Source organism: Tachysurus vachellii, chromosome 18 (assembly GCF_030014155.1).
Source record: "Tachysurus vachellii isolate PV-2020 chromosome 18, HZAU_Pvac_v1, whole genome shotgun sequence".
NCBI lineage: Eukaryota > Metazoa > Chordata > Actinopteri > Siluriformes > Bagridae > Tachysurus > Tachysurus vachellii.
The window spans coordinates 12,768,555-12,784,322 of NC_083477.1; the positions used below are offsets into that span (position 1 = coordinate 12,768,555).

The 15,768-nt window shown below is 36.5% G+C and overlaps 1 protein-coding gene across 1 annotated transcript; it reads right to left on the minus strand.

Moving 5' to 3' along the window:
- Nucleotides 1-41: 41 nt before the first annotated feature.
- LOC132860935 (myosin phosphatase Rho-interacting protein-like) lies at nt 42-15,551 on the minus strand. The gene is made up of 22 exons (XM_060892256.1): nt 15,295-15,551; nt 14,220-14,297; nt 14,028-14,093; nt 13,474-13,625; nt 12,823-12,907; nt 12,175-12,373; nt 11,317-11,659; nt 10,493-10,592; nt 8,874-8,972; nt 8,046-8,099; nt 7,531-7,599; nt 7,329-7,409; nt 7,130-7,239; nt 6,559-7,039; nt 6,211-6,294; nt 3,237-4,985; nt 2,932-3,079; nt 2,748-2,853; nt 2,155-2,314; nt 1,861-1,962; nt 1,644-1,721; nt 42-1,463 (listed from the first exon to the last, which is right to left on the minus strand). Exons 1-22 carry the CDS (start codon nt 15,418-15,420, stop codon nt 1,290-1,292), a joined length of 4,644 nt encoding a protein of 1,547 aa, XP_060748239.1. The 5' UTR covers nt 15,421-15,551; the 3' UTR covers nt 42-1,289.
- Between the last annotated feature and the right edge of the window lie 217 nt (nt 15,552-15,768).

A 15,768-nucleotide genomic window follows, 5' to 3' on the forward strand; every position in this document is an offset into this window, starting at 1 on the left:
AAATTGTATACTTTAGCAAAACTTCAGATGTTTTACCGGATGAATTGTTTTTGCCCATGCCCACCACCTCCCTTACTGCACAAAACCACTCATGTGGCAAAATAAATTGTACAACACTACAAAAACAAAACAAAATGTAGAAATATACAATACATATTTGGATGTACAGCACACCTTAGTAGAGACAATACAACAGGTATAAAAGGTTTCCCGTCTCCTGTTAAATTTTCAGGATTTTGTTGTGTAAACATATGAAACCAAGATAAATCAACCTTTTCTACTTTTTGAAATTACAACATATAAAAATTGAGTGAAAAACATTTTGAAGTGAATATAGAAAAAACTTGTAACCTGGTTGCATAAGTGTAAATTAGGAATACAGCAACATTATAATGCATTATAAACATATAGCAATACCTGATACCGATTACTATAGCGCACGTGACATCTCTTACTGTCTTCATGTCAGGGCTATGGGGTTGGGTGGCCAACCACCCCAAACCGTTTTTCAAAATGTTATGGTCTAATGAGACAGCTTGGTGTTAGCAGCATCATGGGAATGATGGGAATTTTAACAAAGTGGAGAGAAGCACGAATGGCTACAAAGACAATTTAAAGTGCAAAACATTCATGTGTTTGATATTAAGCTGGAGTGAAAAAGAAATTTCACATTTCAGCAAGTAAGAAAATATTTCCAAGTCAAGATGTGCCATGATGAAATCTTATCCATCTTTATCTGTTTAATCATTTTTGTACGTTGTAATTTCACTTTGAGGGTGGAAAAAAATCTGACTCTCTTTTTTAATCACAAAATCCTGACATTTTAACAAGGGAAAATACGTAGTAATATCTTTCTGCAATGGTGTCTTAATGAGTGGTGAATCCAATCAAAAAGAATTTGCAAGATTTTGACAGCAACAATGAACAATACAAATACAAAGATACAAACAGAATCAACAGAATGATTAATATTCTTGGTAAATATATTTGTTGGCTTGCCCTTAAAAGATTTTACACATGTATTGGACCTGCATCTTTCAAAGACTGTGGAACCCATTATCCAAAGAACCTTTCTTTTCTTTTAGAGTATAGAGTGGACGTGTTCATGGAAACACTGTGTATGTTTAGTTGATTAGTTTTACACCAATTAAAGGCTGTCTGATCTCATCGTTTGCACTGATAAGCTACACAAACAACTTCATTGGTATCCTATTAAAATCTGTTGAATTACAAATATCAGTTATGGAAAAGGTAATTAACATTTGTCAGCTTTTAAATAGTGCAGGCTATTAGGAACCAGCCATTGGCATTGTTGGCGTCATTTTCTTTAAAGACTCTTCTAATGCTTCATAAACTAGTCTCAGATTCTCCTTAAGTTGTGAAATTTGTTGTTCTGCCGTCTCCTTGACCAAGCGGAGTTCTGTCTGTATTTCATGTAATCTCTCTGATGCAAACTTTTGATCCTGCAAAAGAAGTAATATGAAATATAAATAAGAATAAATTTGAAAATCGACTGTAATCACTGAAGAATAAAGCAGTTACTTAAGATAAATGAATAAAAGCACATTTACAGTAATTCAGAACAATCAACTATCATTTGAATATTCATGATAAAACTTGGATAAAACCCTTATTGTACTTACCATTTTGGAAGCATTGAGTTCGTTTTTTAAAGTGTCAATTTCCTGCTCCTGACAGGACTCTTTTACCTGGAGCTTGATCTGAAAATAGACAGATAAATGTTATAGATACCGGTTAAAAAGAGTGATATCAAGCTCACCGATTAACAAGTTATAGGAGTTAATAAATAAATAAATAAATAAATAAATAAACCATCAGTTACCATAAACCAACACTAACCATCAGTTCATATCGGTCTCTATCATGAACCGACTGAATAGAACCATCCTGTGCCACTGTTGACAATCTCATCATCTCCTCAGCAAGGTGATTTTTTAGCTCCTATACAAAGGGCAAAAATGCATATTCAACAACACAGGATTATATGTATATAATCTATATATGAGATAGATATATATATATATATGAGAGAGAGAGAGAGAGAGACATACACACATGTATCAGTGATTTTCTATTTACATAAAAGCTTTCAATTCAAGCAAGCAACAAACATTTTGTATTATTCTGCATTACCTGATTGTAAACACCAAGTGCTAGGGTTTGATACTGATACTGCTGTAGAGAATTTCTCTCTGCTTGCAGAGCTTCAGCCAGGTGCACATTGTCCAGACATTTTTGTGTGTACTGCTCAGACAATGCATCCAGGTCCCTCTGAACTGCTGACAACTCCTCACTAACAAACACATCCACAGAACTGTTAGGTAGAATTTGATTTTGATTTTATTTGATTTTACTAAAACAGACATTTACGTGTATATATTTTGGGGCAATAAAACTGGTTTTGTAGAGTAGTTTGGGGGGGGGGGGGTGTTTGAGATTACACTCGTTCGTATGATTCTCCATGTTCCTGTTGCAAAAGCATGATGCTGCCACCTCAGTGCTTCACCATAGAGATTTTTTTTAATTTGTTATGTGACATTTGTTATTAGTTTAGTTTTTGTTACAAAATGTATGTGCTTACAAAATATTGTAATTGAATTATTGTAGGTGTTACAAATACACGTATGTGCATAGAGGAAAACAGCATTTAGACCTAGCATAGTATTATAAAGTATTTCTGTCTGCTACCAAATTTGTGCATCACATTTGACCTTTGTTCTTTTTACCTGTGACTTTTTAAAATCACATCAATATTCGCGTCACCATTATAGGTCTTCTCCTGTAGCATTTTCTCCAGCTCAGCTCTATGGGCTCTCTTCATGGCTTCAATAACTGAAGACGGTCAAAAGATCAGTTACTCACAAAATCAGATTTAGTAAAGACCATGCCTAAACAAATAATAGTACACACCAGTGAGACAGTCGGACAAGTCTTCAGTTAGAAGTCTTTCTTTCTCCTCCTGTAACAATTCCTGATCTCGCTGGTGTTTGAGCAAAAGGACTTCTGTGGCTTTCCTATGAGACTTCTTCAACAAGATAATGTTCTGCTCAAATGCAGCCTTAAAAGATAGTGCAAAATACCACATTAGTTAGGTTAAATTAGATGAGATGTCCAAAATATTAATGATTCGGTTAGTAGGGAGGGCTTTCCATTAAAAGAAAAGTGGCATTTTTTTAAGGAATATATAAAAATGGTAGAGCAACCATTATGTCCACCTTCAGTCTCTCCTTGTCCTTCACATGTTGCTGTTGTAGAGACATCAGTCTTTCAGATAGCGTGTGCTCCAGCTCCTTAATATGATTTTTCAAACTGGTAATTGTTTCGTTTCCGGTGCCTTCATTGACCACAGCCATGTTGTTCTGTTCCATCTCTTGGTTTTCAGTTTGTATCTCTACAGATTTTTGCGTTATTACAGAGCAACTAAGCTTCTCTACCAAATAAGCAGCCAGGATGTCCATGGCTACACTGATCATCGGATAAAACATATTTGTTTTATTCCAAACATGACTTTTTAGATGTGATTTTATCATCTCAGAAAACTGTTTATTATTAGTTACATGATCAATCAGGATCAATCTCTGCTCCATGTGCTCTTTCAGATCTTTCCACATTACATCCTTTTGCTTCTTTTCCATTATTCCATTATTTATACTAACAATTTCAGGGCTAGTTGAAGATGTATTATCTAGTCCTGAACTGCTGCTTAGAGGGTTACTACTTGTACTTTTGTAAAGGCTGAGGTACATTTTAACTTCCTCTAGTTTCATCTCGGTACTCTGTAGTAGACAGGCAGCTTCCTCATTCTCCGGGCTATAAGAGGTAGTGTTCTTTAAGGTGTTCACAAAGCTTTTCCAAATGTTATTTTCCAACTGTAGTCTCCTTAACACTTTGTGGTTTTTCTGTCTAACTTCATACTCTGAGACAGAATCAGTCAGCTCATTTCCAGCTAGTTGACTGATCACTTCTAGTAACAAACTAAACAAATTGGACCTCTTTTTTAACTCTGCTGCCACGGTTTCTATTCTGTTCTGATGCTGCTGGTCTTTAATGTGTGCCAATCCTTCAGAAAGAGGTATATTAGATTCTTCCACATTTTCCAACATCTCGCCATACTCCGTTACCTTCTGACCATTCTCAACATCTGATTTCACAAGAAAGGTTTTCTGTGTCTGCAGGTCGTTGCAAGTCAGAGTTGACAGCCATTGTTGGCTTACCAGCTCAGAGACTTTGAACTCCATCACCTGCACACACTGGCGGAGTCTATCAACTATTTCTGGAAATGCTATTTTGTTTTCACTGTCCATGGATAATGATCCCAGATCTCTGAGCATAGCCTCTTTCAACTGTAGAGTTTGATGAGAGTCTTTCAGATTGTCCTCCATTTCTGCTAGCTGGGCCTTTGCTTCCTGGAGTTTCCCACAGCTCCTGGCCAAGTCTGATTCCAAACACTCCACAATGGACTCCAGTTCTAGCTGGTGGAAAAGTTCTGACTTAAGCCTGTCTATCTCTCGGTCTGCTTCAGCTAGCTGGTTTAACAGTTCTTGATTCCGCTGGTTAAGGTCCTGGTTTTGTTTGTTTAGTAACTCAACTTCCTGAGATAACAGCTTCACCATGGCTTGATCTGAATATTTATCTTCACTTATCATTAACGAAGTACTTTCACTGAATATTCGGGGCTTTCTTGCCTGCCACAAAGCAAGTGATCGGAGACTCTTAATAGGTTCGGCAGAAGTTATACTGTCATGCAGCAGATTGGGTTCTCCCTCTGTTTTAGGTTCATTTGTGAATTCAGTCCTCGACTGGGATAAAGGTTGAAGGTCCAGCAGGTCACTGATTTGTTGTCTTCTCAGGTCCAGCCCTGTGGTGTCTTGGTACTTGTTAGTCAGTGTGAGGTTTTGTTCATTTGAGGTTTTGTTTATCTTCGGAGGATCCCATTCTGTTCCCAGGTCACATGTTAGCTCCTGCTTCAATAAAGAATAAAATAATTGGTCAGGTCAGTTCATCTTAATAATGAATTTCAATTAACAACTTCAAAATATATTCTTCAGTTTCAAGGATATTAACTTTAACAATTTACACAAATATTAAGAGTTTAAACACCTGACCATCACACCCATATGTGCGCTGTTCCCAAATGTTTTGCTACACAGTTGGACCCACATTGTTTAGGATGTAGTTGTATGCTGTATTATGCTTTATATGCATTACAATTTCAAGTCTCTGAAACTACTTCAAACATGTTCCATCATGACAACATGGTTCTTGCAAAATGAGAGGAGAGGAGGTGGGGCTGTCCCAGTTACTAGGTGTGACAGATTTTTTTGAAGACTGTGATTGGTTGTCCAACAATTTAAAAAAATAGGAACTCTTAAAATCTGGTATATTATAATCCTTCACTTTGTCTTGATTTGAGGTTGAATCGTGTAGGGATTACGTTCGTGACCGATCATATTAGAGATGTGCTAACATCTGTATATTGCAAATATAATAAATAATGTAAATGTGAACATCTCCGACAACGCAGAAATGTCATAGCACCAAATTATATCATTTCAGCCTATATGGAGTTTATGCTCTGTCTCGGAGGTTTTAGTGTTTCTCTAAATGCCATAGCAGCAGAATATATATGACATTTCTGCGCTGTATTGGCGATGCCATCTCTAATATGATTAGTCACAAAATTAATCACATTTCTTCTCCCTCTTCACCCTTTGGCAATTTCCTCCTTTGCTAAAGAAACTCTCTTTTAAATGTCCTCTTCTCAACTCCAAACACTTTTTGACCTTAAGGGTCCTTTAAGGGTTAAAATGCTTTGTGAATAACTTTTATGTTTACTAGGATCTTCTCTTTCATTTTAATGGGAAACACTTTACATTAAGAGTTTTTGTAAGTACGGTCCCTGGTTTACCGAAGTTGAAGTAGAAGCACTTAAGTGGCCTGCACAAAGCATTGATCTCAACCCCACAAAACAAATTTGGGACGAATGCCTTGCCTGGCATCCGTGCCTTAGCTCACTAAAGCTATTGTGTATGAACGGGCACATCCCCACAGCTATGCTCCATTTAGTCCTTCTCCAAAGAGTGTAGTTTATTTTAACAGCAAAAAAAATTTCCAAAATACTTTGGCTTTATTGTGTTTGTAAATACGAGGAATTTCACCTATTACACAATATTAAACTGTAATATTTACCACCAGACTCCAGTCTGTGCCATGTTCAGGATCTTCTGAGTGGTCCTCATTTGGTGACTCTGACTGGATAGTCAGTTCTTCACCCTGATTTGAGAAAATGCATGTTTTGTTTCCGTTTTGAAAAAGTACACACTGAGTAGATTAAATCTTATATAAAATTACTGCAATATCAAGATATGCAGCAAAAATAGAGATTAGGCATCACAGAGAATACCAAAAAGACCTCTACTACAGACATTTAACTATTTTTGTTTATGTATGTGTAAATAAATATATTATTGAAAATTATTTATTGAACATAATTCAAGGCCTCAGCACAGTCCCCCAATAAAACACATCTCCACTCACCCTCTTCCTGTAATGTTCTAGAAGTTTCTTCTTTTCAAAGCAGTCCTCACTCTGGCATTCTGGGTAAAGTAGCACCTTCCTCTCCTCGCTGATAGCCATCTGCTCCACCTGCAGCCAATATTCTTCAATCTGCCTCATTCTCTCTTGCTGCTGATTCTCCTGTGTGGACCAGTTCCTCTCATCCAAGTTGCATACTGAAGACCCCATCACGATGGCATACCTTTGCCTGCGCTCCTCTCTTCCCCTTCGCCTGCTGATACCCTGCTCTGCAGAATTTACTTCCCGCTCTTGTTCTCTGGTCCCCGGCTGGGTTAACGTGTCAGTCCAGTTGGAGGTTTTATTGCGGCCTTGGCACCTATAGTACTCAGACCTCCTTTTTGCACAGCACTCGTCATTGAGAAGGCAAGACAAAGACATGGATTCTTGAGTAACATCTGGCCCAGAGCGAGAGCCCACTCTAGACAGCCAGTTATCTGGAATGCTAAACACAATTAAAGTGGATTGAACTCTTTTTGGTGCTAAAGTCTGCAATTTAGCAGATGTTCTCTTTGACTTGTTTATGTGTGTTTACCTGGCAACATCTGGTGCATTCTGATCCTGAATGTTCTTTGCAATAGCCTGGATCCAGTTTTGTCGCATCCCAGCAGTCGTACTGTAGAACTTGTAGACCATTCTATGAGTCTAGGTGGATCAATTATTATTTAAATCATCTACAATAAATAGTTTCATCTAGTAATGTAAAATGGCTATTTAGAAATGATTAAGCACACCCTTATTTCAAAGCCAAAGTTCCTCTGATCATGAAGCTCAGTCACTCTATGACAAGACGTCAGGTCAATTTCTCCTACCAACTGAGGCAATATTGAAGAAAAACAATATTATTAAGAAAAAAATCTCTAAATATTCTAAAACTACTAAGCATACATGGTGAATTTGTTGTGATGTGACGGAAAGGAAAATCTGTAAACCTGCCTCCTCTGCTCCAGAGTCAAAGTAATAATGTAGGCTATGAGCAGACAGGATGAACCAGTACTTCCTCCACTGAACAAAACAGACATCAGCAGAGAGGTTTAGGTGATCTTATCATCATATAAACATACTATAATTTATATTTACATTATTACATATATTTATACTATTTTCCCAAAATAACACTACTATAATAGTATATGAATAATTGTCAGTTAATAAGTGGAAACAAATATAGCATCACACATTATAGTAATGTTGAGACCAGATCAGATTTCTAAGATTTGTTTAAGATTATGAAACCAATGCATGGTTTTGTTTGTGTTCAGCAAAATAAAAAACTTCATTTACCTGGAATTTCTACAGGTACAAAATTGTCCTTAAATTTTTTTCAGATTTTACAAAAATCCCAACAATATAATGGCATTCATTGCATAACCCTACTTCCTCATATAAAATAAATCCAGTGAAATTAGTACGGTGGAATTACACAAAAGGCCAAAATACCAAGTACTCACCTGATCGTGGTCATCCATGAAGAGCCACCCTTTTTTGAAGTTCAAAAGGTCTGGCTATAAAAGCAATTCATTTAATTACATTATATAATAATTTAGTTACATTACACATGATCATTTTATCTGGTTGAAAACCACTATACTTCAGATTCAAAATGAATCATTTACAGAGGTTGGTCAATGAAGCTGAAACGCTGACCAATCTTCACGGATTTCACAGTCCAGAAGTGTTAACATAGGGAACAAGATTGAATAGAGGTGCAGTTGCACAGCTGGATATAAAATGTTACAATCCACACAACATAATGGGAGACATATCAGAGTTCAAAAGAAGACAAGTTGTTGATGCGCATCTCACTGAAGCATCTTTGACCAGGACAGCAACTCTTAGTGGTGTGTCCAGAGCCACAGTATTTAGGGTAATGTCAGCATACCACCACAAAGTTTGAACCACATCCAACAGTAGTAACCACAGGTCAATATTCACCCTCTTCCAGCTATAGCCAAACCTTTAGTCTCTTGTGCCAATGCCAAATGTCGGTATTCAATGGTGCCAGCAACGGAAATCAGCAGTAGACTGTGGACAATGTGAAACCATCTATCTTTCCTACATCTATCTGTCCTGCATCCGTTGCGGAGAAGCCCCGATGTAGCCCCGATGCTCAGAGTAAAACAAGAAGTTGTATCAGTGACGGTTTGGGCTGAAATATGACGCTGTTCCCTACTGGCTACAAAAGGAGACCCTACACTATACTAATAAATTATTGTGGTCTAAAACCAAGTGTTTCAGTTTCATTGTCCTCCTATGTCTACATCAATACACTCACTCACCGTCATGGTAGACTCTGAAGATTTGACTTCTACCGTCTGCAGTCTTCTAAGAGAAAGACTGTTGCTTTGTGGTGCTTCCAGCAGTCCTACTGACTTCTCCTGCACATTAACATGACAAATATATTCATATACATTCATAAAACAGTTGTCAATCGTGAATTGAACGGGTCATGATACAATAACAAAACTCTATGGATTGTGTTACAATAGCCAGGCACAGTAAACCTTGAACCTTTTTTTTCCCCTCAGACGGTCCAGCCCTTTACTCATTTCCTTTCAGTTACAGTTTCCTCATCTCTTAATGCCCCTACAGCACCTAAAAATAAAATCACAAAGGACACAAACTGCCTACCCAGCCTGAAATATACAGTACTTAAGAATACGCAACAAATTCATTGTCTGTTTTAACACAACTAATAAAAACTGATGCAAAGTAAGGAGCAATTACAACACTACATTGAAACTATCCAGAAACACTGTAATTATAAATTACATTTATAATTTATAATAACAACAAGTTAAAATTTATAATAACAACAAGTTAAAATTCATAAGATACAATGTCCAAACTGTACCAACGCTTTTAATGCTAGTAATTTCATTAATGTTAGTGTTTGTTTCAGACTTCTTCGTATGCTGATATATTGTTTTCCTTTTTTCACACAAATAAATAAATATGACATCACTGATGAGTGAAGATGCCACTCTGAGTATGACCTTGCTGGGAAACCAACATTAATAAAACAGGAGACATATGAGCAATGGTGCAGACAAAATATTCCAGAAGATATTCCAAAGCATGGCGAAATGCCTGGAATTTCCATGTATAACGGTGCAAAGTGACTTATCTTCTGCTCAAAAACAGCAAAGCGTGTTTAAATATCGACACTGCCTCAGGCAAGATGAATCATCTGAGTCTTACAACATACATGCCAGGGTAATTCAGGGTCTGTTGATGCGACTGACGCTAGCAATTGACAACAGTACATGCATGACAGTGGCTTCCTACTATTAAATCGCAGTATGCTTCCTCCCTATAAACACCTGGTCTTGTTAGTCATTGCCCCAGGATAAACGGCTCAAAACAGCTGTGCTTCGGTTTCAGCACTGCAAAGCAAGATGACTCAAGTTCAGCTAGACTGAATAAGTGATGATTTGATATTGACATGTGAATACAGGGTGTGTACAGCAGGGGTTCCTATGTTTAACTGGTTTTTAGGCAACAGTTTACAGACTTCTAACACAAATAACTTGAATTACTTGATTTATAGATTTCTAAAACAAATACGTTCTTCAAGTAAGCTGACTTTAGTCATGAAATGTTAAACATTTCTCTTTTACAAAAATAGTTTGTAACCAATTTGTGTTGAGGTGCCACACAACAATACAAAATACAAGATTGTGAAAATTGAGCTCATAACTAATATGCTGTTCCCCTGTGTTTAATTTATGCTTCCTGTTTAACAGTAGTCATATGGTGGAGCGTAGTAGTAGTAATAGGGTTGGACTGGTAATTTTGTAGTTTTTGTAGTATTACAATATTAAAAACATGTCAGTCGCTGGTTCAAACAATAGTGATGTCCCGGAGACTTGAATTTACAGTAAAAACAACACATTACCGTGTTCTGGATGTGGCCAGTGTGACTTCTGCTGCTGCTGCACTGTGTACACATTTTACACTGATTGTCATATTCATTATGCCAGAAGTCATCAGTGATGCTGTGAGAAACAGAAAAAAGGAGATAGATAGCAAGAAAGAGACAAGCTATATATATATATATATATAAATATATTTATAAATTTATAAATATATATATAAAACACAAAAGCTTCACATTCAGGTCACTCTGATTACAAGCTTCATGAAAACTCCTTACTAATCATGTGACCAAACTGCTTTATCAGGTCCCGAAAAAACATGTTCCTTTTACAGAAGTAGACCTATTCATGAAGTAAGGTTTATATGTTTGGGAGTTTATGTGACTTCAAAGACTTGAAGCAAAACTTGGTCAAATCTGGTCCAAACATATTTCATAGAATATCTATTGAAGGAATGAAACACAATATGCTCTGGTTGGTGACGCATGTCACAGTAAAATATGGGTTTGACACATTAGATTAAGTGCAAATATGTAAACTCTGAACCTACTACAGTAGCTCCTGAGCTGCAAACTGGCACATAGGAGATTTTCTCTAGTTATTATTTGACGTATAAAATATTTTTTAATACAGTAATTGACACTGTTTTATAACATGACTTATGATTCATGGGCTCAGACTATTAATTTAATGTGCAGCATGCAAGCAAAATTTTACACCAGACCATAGCAGCATCCTGTCACTTAACACAGAGAACCCCTTCTTTTCTAGTTTCCAATTACTTGTAAATAGCTTAAATAGCTCTGCATAAAGTTGCAGCCATCGCTGCATTATGGAACTTTACCTGCTCTCGATCAAACAAGAATCCCTGCCCTTCTTATCTTGTTGTGACCCCATTTGGAGTTTTTCAGTATTATTTTCTTCATCTTGTGTCATATGCTTTGCTAATGATGAAGCCCTAGGATGTTCTTTAGCACAGCTCTCTGTATCATCCTCCTGCCAACAGAGAGCATGTAAAGCACTTCTGTTGAGAGGCAAATCAGATGGAGACAGGTCACCGGTCACAGCTTTCCTTGGCTCAGGGCTGTGGAGAGAGGTCGAATGATGCTCAAAGGGCAACTGAAGAACTGATCCACCCTCAGCTTGGTGTGTGACTACATTGTCGATCTTCTGTTTAATGTCCTTTTCTATAAAGAAAGAAGACTTGGACTCATATCATGTAAAAAGAAAATGTACATATTGACCATGCAACACATGACAGTTAGTATTTAATGATCCCTTTATACAAGTACAATATACACTTTATCAGGGTTATGTAGTAGATGAAAGCGGTGTTATACAGTATAAACATGGCATGGGAAGAGCCAATCTGTTACCCACAATCAAAACAGCATCTGTAATGAGCAGTCCGTTACAGGTGTTTCCTATATGCCACAACTCCATAAAGAAGATCCTCAGAGGCAGATCTGGCCCTGCAGTTTTCTAATGAGAAGCCCTGGAGGAAAATCTACACAGGAAGGCTTTCTTCTTGTCCAGAATACATCCTGTCTGGCTTTCTAGGAGACTGACTTGAAGATGAGTGGGAAGTGCTATCTGGTAGTGTTATGTTAAATAACGTAGTGCTCTGGTTTTGCTTAATTAAGTCTTTATTCTAAACACAAGAAATAAAAAATAAATAATTAAAAAAAGAGAGACTACTTACCAAATCTTTCTTTAGTGCACTTGCTTGAGACGGGGGAATCAGCATCAGCAGGGGTGACATTCACATCCAAGGCTATGTTCACTTCCTCAGTTTCCTTACTTGGATCTTCTTCCTCCCCTGAATTACACAGTTCATCTTCTACTGTTTCTGCCTTTGCAACTCCGACTTTACACACTGATTTCCTTGTAGATGCTATCTCCTAAGAAGTAGATACAGTGCAAATAGATCAGAGGTCACACTGACATCTAAATGAAATAAATAAAATGAAAAAAATAATAAAAATAATACTTTAATGAAACCAATTATTGCTGAAACAGTGTTGCTCAACTTGCAGTAGGTGATCTACAATAATCAGAGCCATAAATACTGATGAAGTTATTATTGTTTTAGATGTCTACCACAGTATATTGCTGTTTATATTTAATGACAAGTACAGTACAAGCTCAAATTGCACATGATTGAACTGTAGCAATTACAGCACTTTGCTTTGTGGTCTCCCACTTATCAAGAGACCAAGAGATAAACAACTGAACGCTCAGATTCCCCATGGCCAGGTGTGTATAATTTCCTCATCATTTTACACACAGGTAAGTAGATAGGAGTTTTAAGTGTGGCATTATACACAGACATACAGAACAACTGGTTCACCTGTGAGGGAACAGGCATCCTGCTTCCTTTTTTCCTTCGCCTTTGTTCATTAGTCTGTCGGAAAGCTAGAAGCTGCTCACACCAACTGTAAAAAGAATCAAACCCACGGTAGGGCTTCATAAAAATTACAACTGTAACGATAATACTGATCTACAGGTTTCACACGTACAACAATTATTTAACCCTTCATAACACCAGTCTTGCAAAGGTAACTTCTCAAATCTCCCAGTATCAGATAGCTATAATGAGCTATTTAACAAATTTTTCAAGTTCATCCACATTAACTCAAAGTGTACTATGTTCATCCTTCATTTGCTTGAGGCCACAATGACTACGTGACAAAACTGTGCAGTAAAAAAAGTCATTTCATTTCATTGCTGACACTTTTGTTGCCCACAACACAAATGCACTATGGAGACAAAATGTATGCCTTATTTAGATGTAAGCTATATGAACACAAATGTCATTAAAACATGTAAATAATCAAAAGTATTCAATAATTTGGATTCAATAAATGTCATTAGCCATTTGCTTTGTGTGACTTTTTGTTATCAGATTATCAATGCCATTTAAATTTTTTTTTCATTTCTGAATGAAACTAGTACAAAGTTAAGCTCTTTCTGTATTGTTCGACTAGGAACCATCACTGACCCATTGACGATCTCTTTGCTGTCTCCACGGATGTAAATATCTTGGTCTGAAGTGATGATGCACAGTGTGTTTTTCTGTCCTGTTCTGCCCTCTGCGTCAATCACATCACTGCAATGATGCAAGTTCACGGTTCCTTGGGGAATTGTACTTGGCTGAAACAAGTATATTGTCCATTTACAGGCCTTCATTTAGCAAACAAAGCAACTTCCATATGATCCTGAATACAATTCATGCTTTTGAGGTATACAACTGCTTACAGACATTTCTCTAATTTAAACAAAAATAAAGTACATGAAATACTTATTGATGGCAAAACAGGCCACTCCAATAAGTGAGTGTCCAGCTGAACACAAGTCAGGTAGCCAAAAGATCTATGCTTGAAATCTGGGTAAAATATGTGGCAGAGACCACATGCATGAGTGTGTGATTGAGCACTAAGCATAGAAGTCGAACATCTGGCTACAACATGCACAAGATTCTTAGAAATCCGCATAACACAGTCAGATGTATTCTAGCTCATCCGGTTGGTTGGTTTGTTTGCAAGTGTCCCTCACCAAGTCATCCAGAGCAAACTCTAGACAGCCGTGCTCATACAGGATGAAAAAACGACGCTGCCACTTCTGAAAGCAATCAAAAATATAAACACAATTTGTTAACAGACTGCTGAGACACTAAATCAAATAAAACAAACTCAATTCTATGCGGTTTTATCTACATTCAGTAACTGAATAATTATGCTTTGGTACCCTGGATCGCTGCATTGGATTGTTGAAGTCCAACCCTTCAGGGGCAAGGCAGAGCCAACTGGCATAGATAGGTTTCACCTGTTATCAATGTATAGAGAACTCATAAGAGGAATACAAGGTAAATATATACATACAAGTGTAACAAAAAAGTACTAAACTGTATATTTCCTTTACACTGGGATTGTACGGAATCACCGGAGTCACCTCAGACTTGCTCATTGGGAATAAATACAAACACATTAAAATATCTAATATTAATCTTGAATTTTGTATTCTACTAATCTTTATATTATTCTTTATAATAACCTTTTGTTCTATGTTTATGTTCTGTAAAGCTGCTTTGAGACAATGTCAATTGTTAAAAACGCTATACAAAAAAAACTTGAATTTAACTGAATTACTCATCTCTTTTGTAAAATTTTGCATGTAAAATGTGGATATAGTGTGGTTGATGGTATAAAAAAAAAAAAAAAGATTTAAGATGTGTAATTGGATCTAATTTACCTTAGTCTAAAGCTTTACAGATTGTTATTAAAACACTTTCTGGTCCAAAAGCAAAAGAATTTGGAGTCATAGTAAGTACAATTTAGAACCCTAAAGTGTCTCTAAACTTCACAGCCTCCATTTTAAGAACCTTTAAACAACTGATATTTAGTAAATTATAAATAAACTGACTTTTATCATATAATATGATGCATTGTGTAGAGTTTATTACTGTAGTATGTTTGCCTTTATGTTTAATTTCCATAGGTTTTCTCCACAGACTACAGAAGACGAAATGCAGTATATATTATGTTATTTCTATAAAATTAGGAGCGTACAGAAAGCTCTGGTATACAAGTGTATTTTCGCACAAATTGATCACGTGTGTAAAATAAAAACAAACATTTTATTTTCGACGTTGTCAATATTTTTCAAGTAAAACTGTTTGTTTTGCAAAATATTTAGTTGAAATGACATATAAATTACATAATTACACTACACAACTCTACAGTAAAAGCTCGAGTTCAGATACATAGTGGTTTGAAAGTGAAGTAAATTAATTAGCATGCAGCTAAAACGGTGATTATTTTACCTGCTCCATTTCCTCGCGCGTCAGCACGTGCCCCACGCGGGACTTGAAACAGTTCTGGCATCTGCTTTGGTCAAACACGTTGGCCTGGAACTTATTACACGAAACCTCCATTTTTAACAGCGACATATTTCTTCTCGCTTAGTTTATTTAGTTAACAAGATGTTTGTCTCACTGGCCATGTTACATCCATTTAAATTGGGAGGAGAAAAAGTAGTTTCCTCACCTTGACAGGGGGAGGCGACACTGATGAGTCAACAACAGCTCACCACCAAGAGGCATGAAAACACATGACCTAGTTATACATATATATAATTTACTTTTAATTTTTTATTTTAATTAATTTATTTTTTTCATCCTTTATTTTTTTTTACTGTGTAGAAAAAACAGCATAATGTTTGGCAAAAGAAAATTGAAGTCAATAAAATATATGGCAATTAAAAATGTATATAACCTTAATAAAAGCGCTTTTAAGCT

Excerpts from the sequence above, each read along its gene's own strand:
- LOC132860935 (XM_060892256.1), bottom strand. The coding sequence starts at position 15,420 with ATGTCGCTGTTAAAAATGGAGGTTTCGTGTAATAAGTTCCAGGCCAAC. Across the intron at positions 11,660-12,174 it reads GTGCACTAAAGAAAGATTTG|AAAAGGACATTAAACAGAAG; the intron begins GTAAGTAGTCTC and ends CTTTCTTTATAG. Across the intron at positions 1,722-1,860 it reads GAGACCGATATGAACTGATG|ATCAAGCTCCAGGTAAAAGA; the intron begins GTTAGTGTTGGT and ends GTCTATTTTCAG.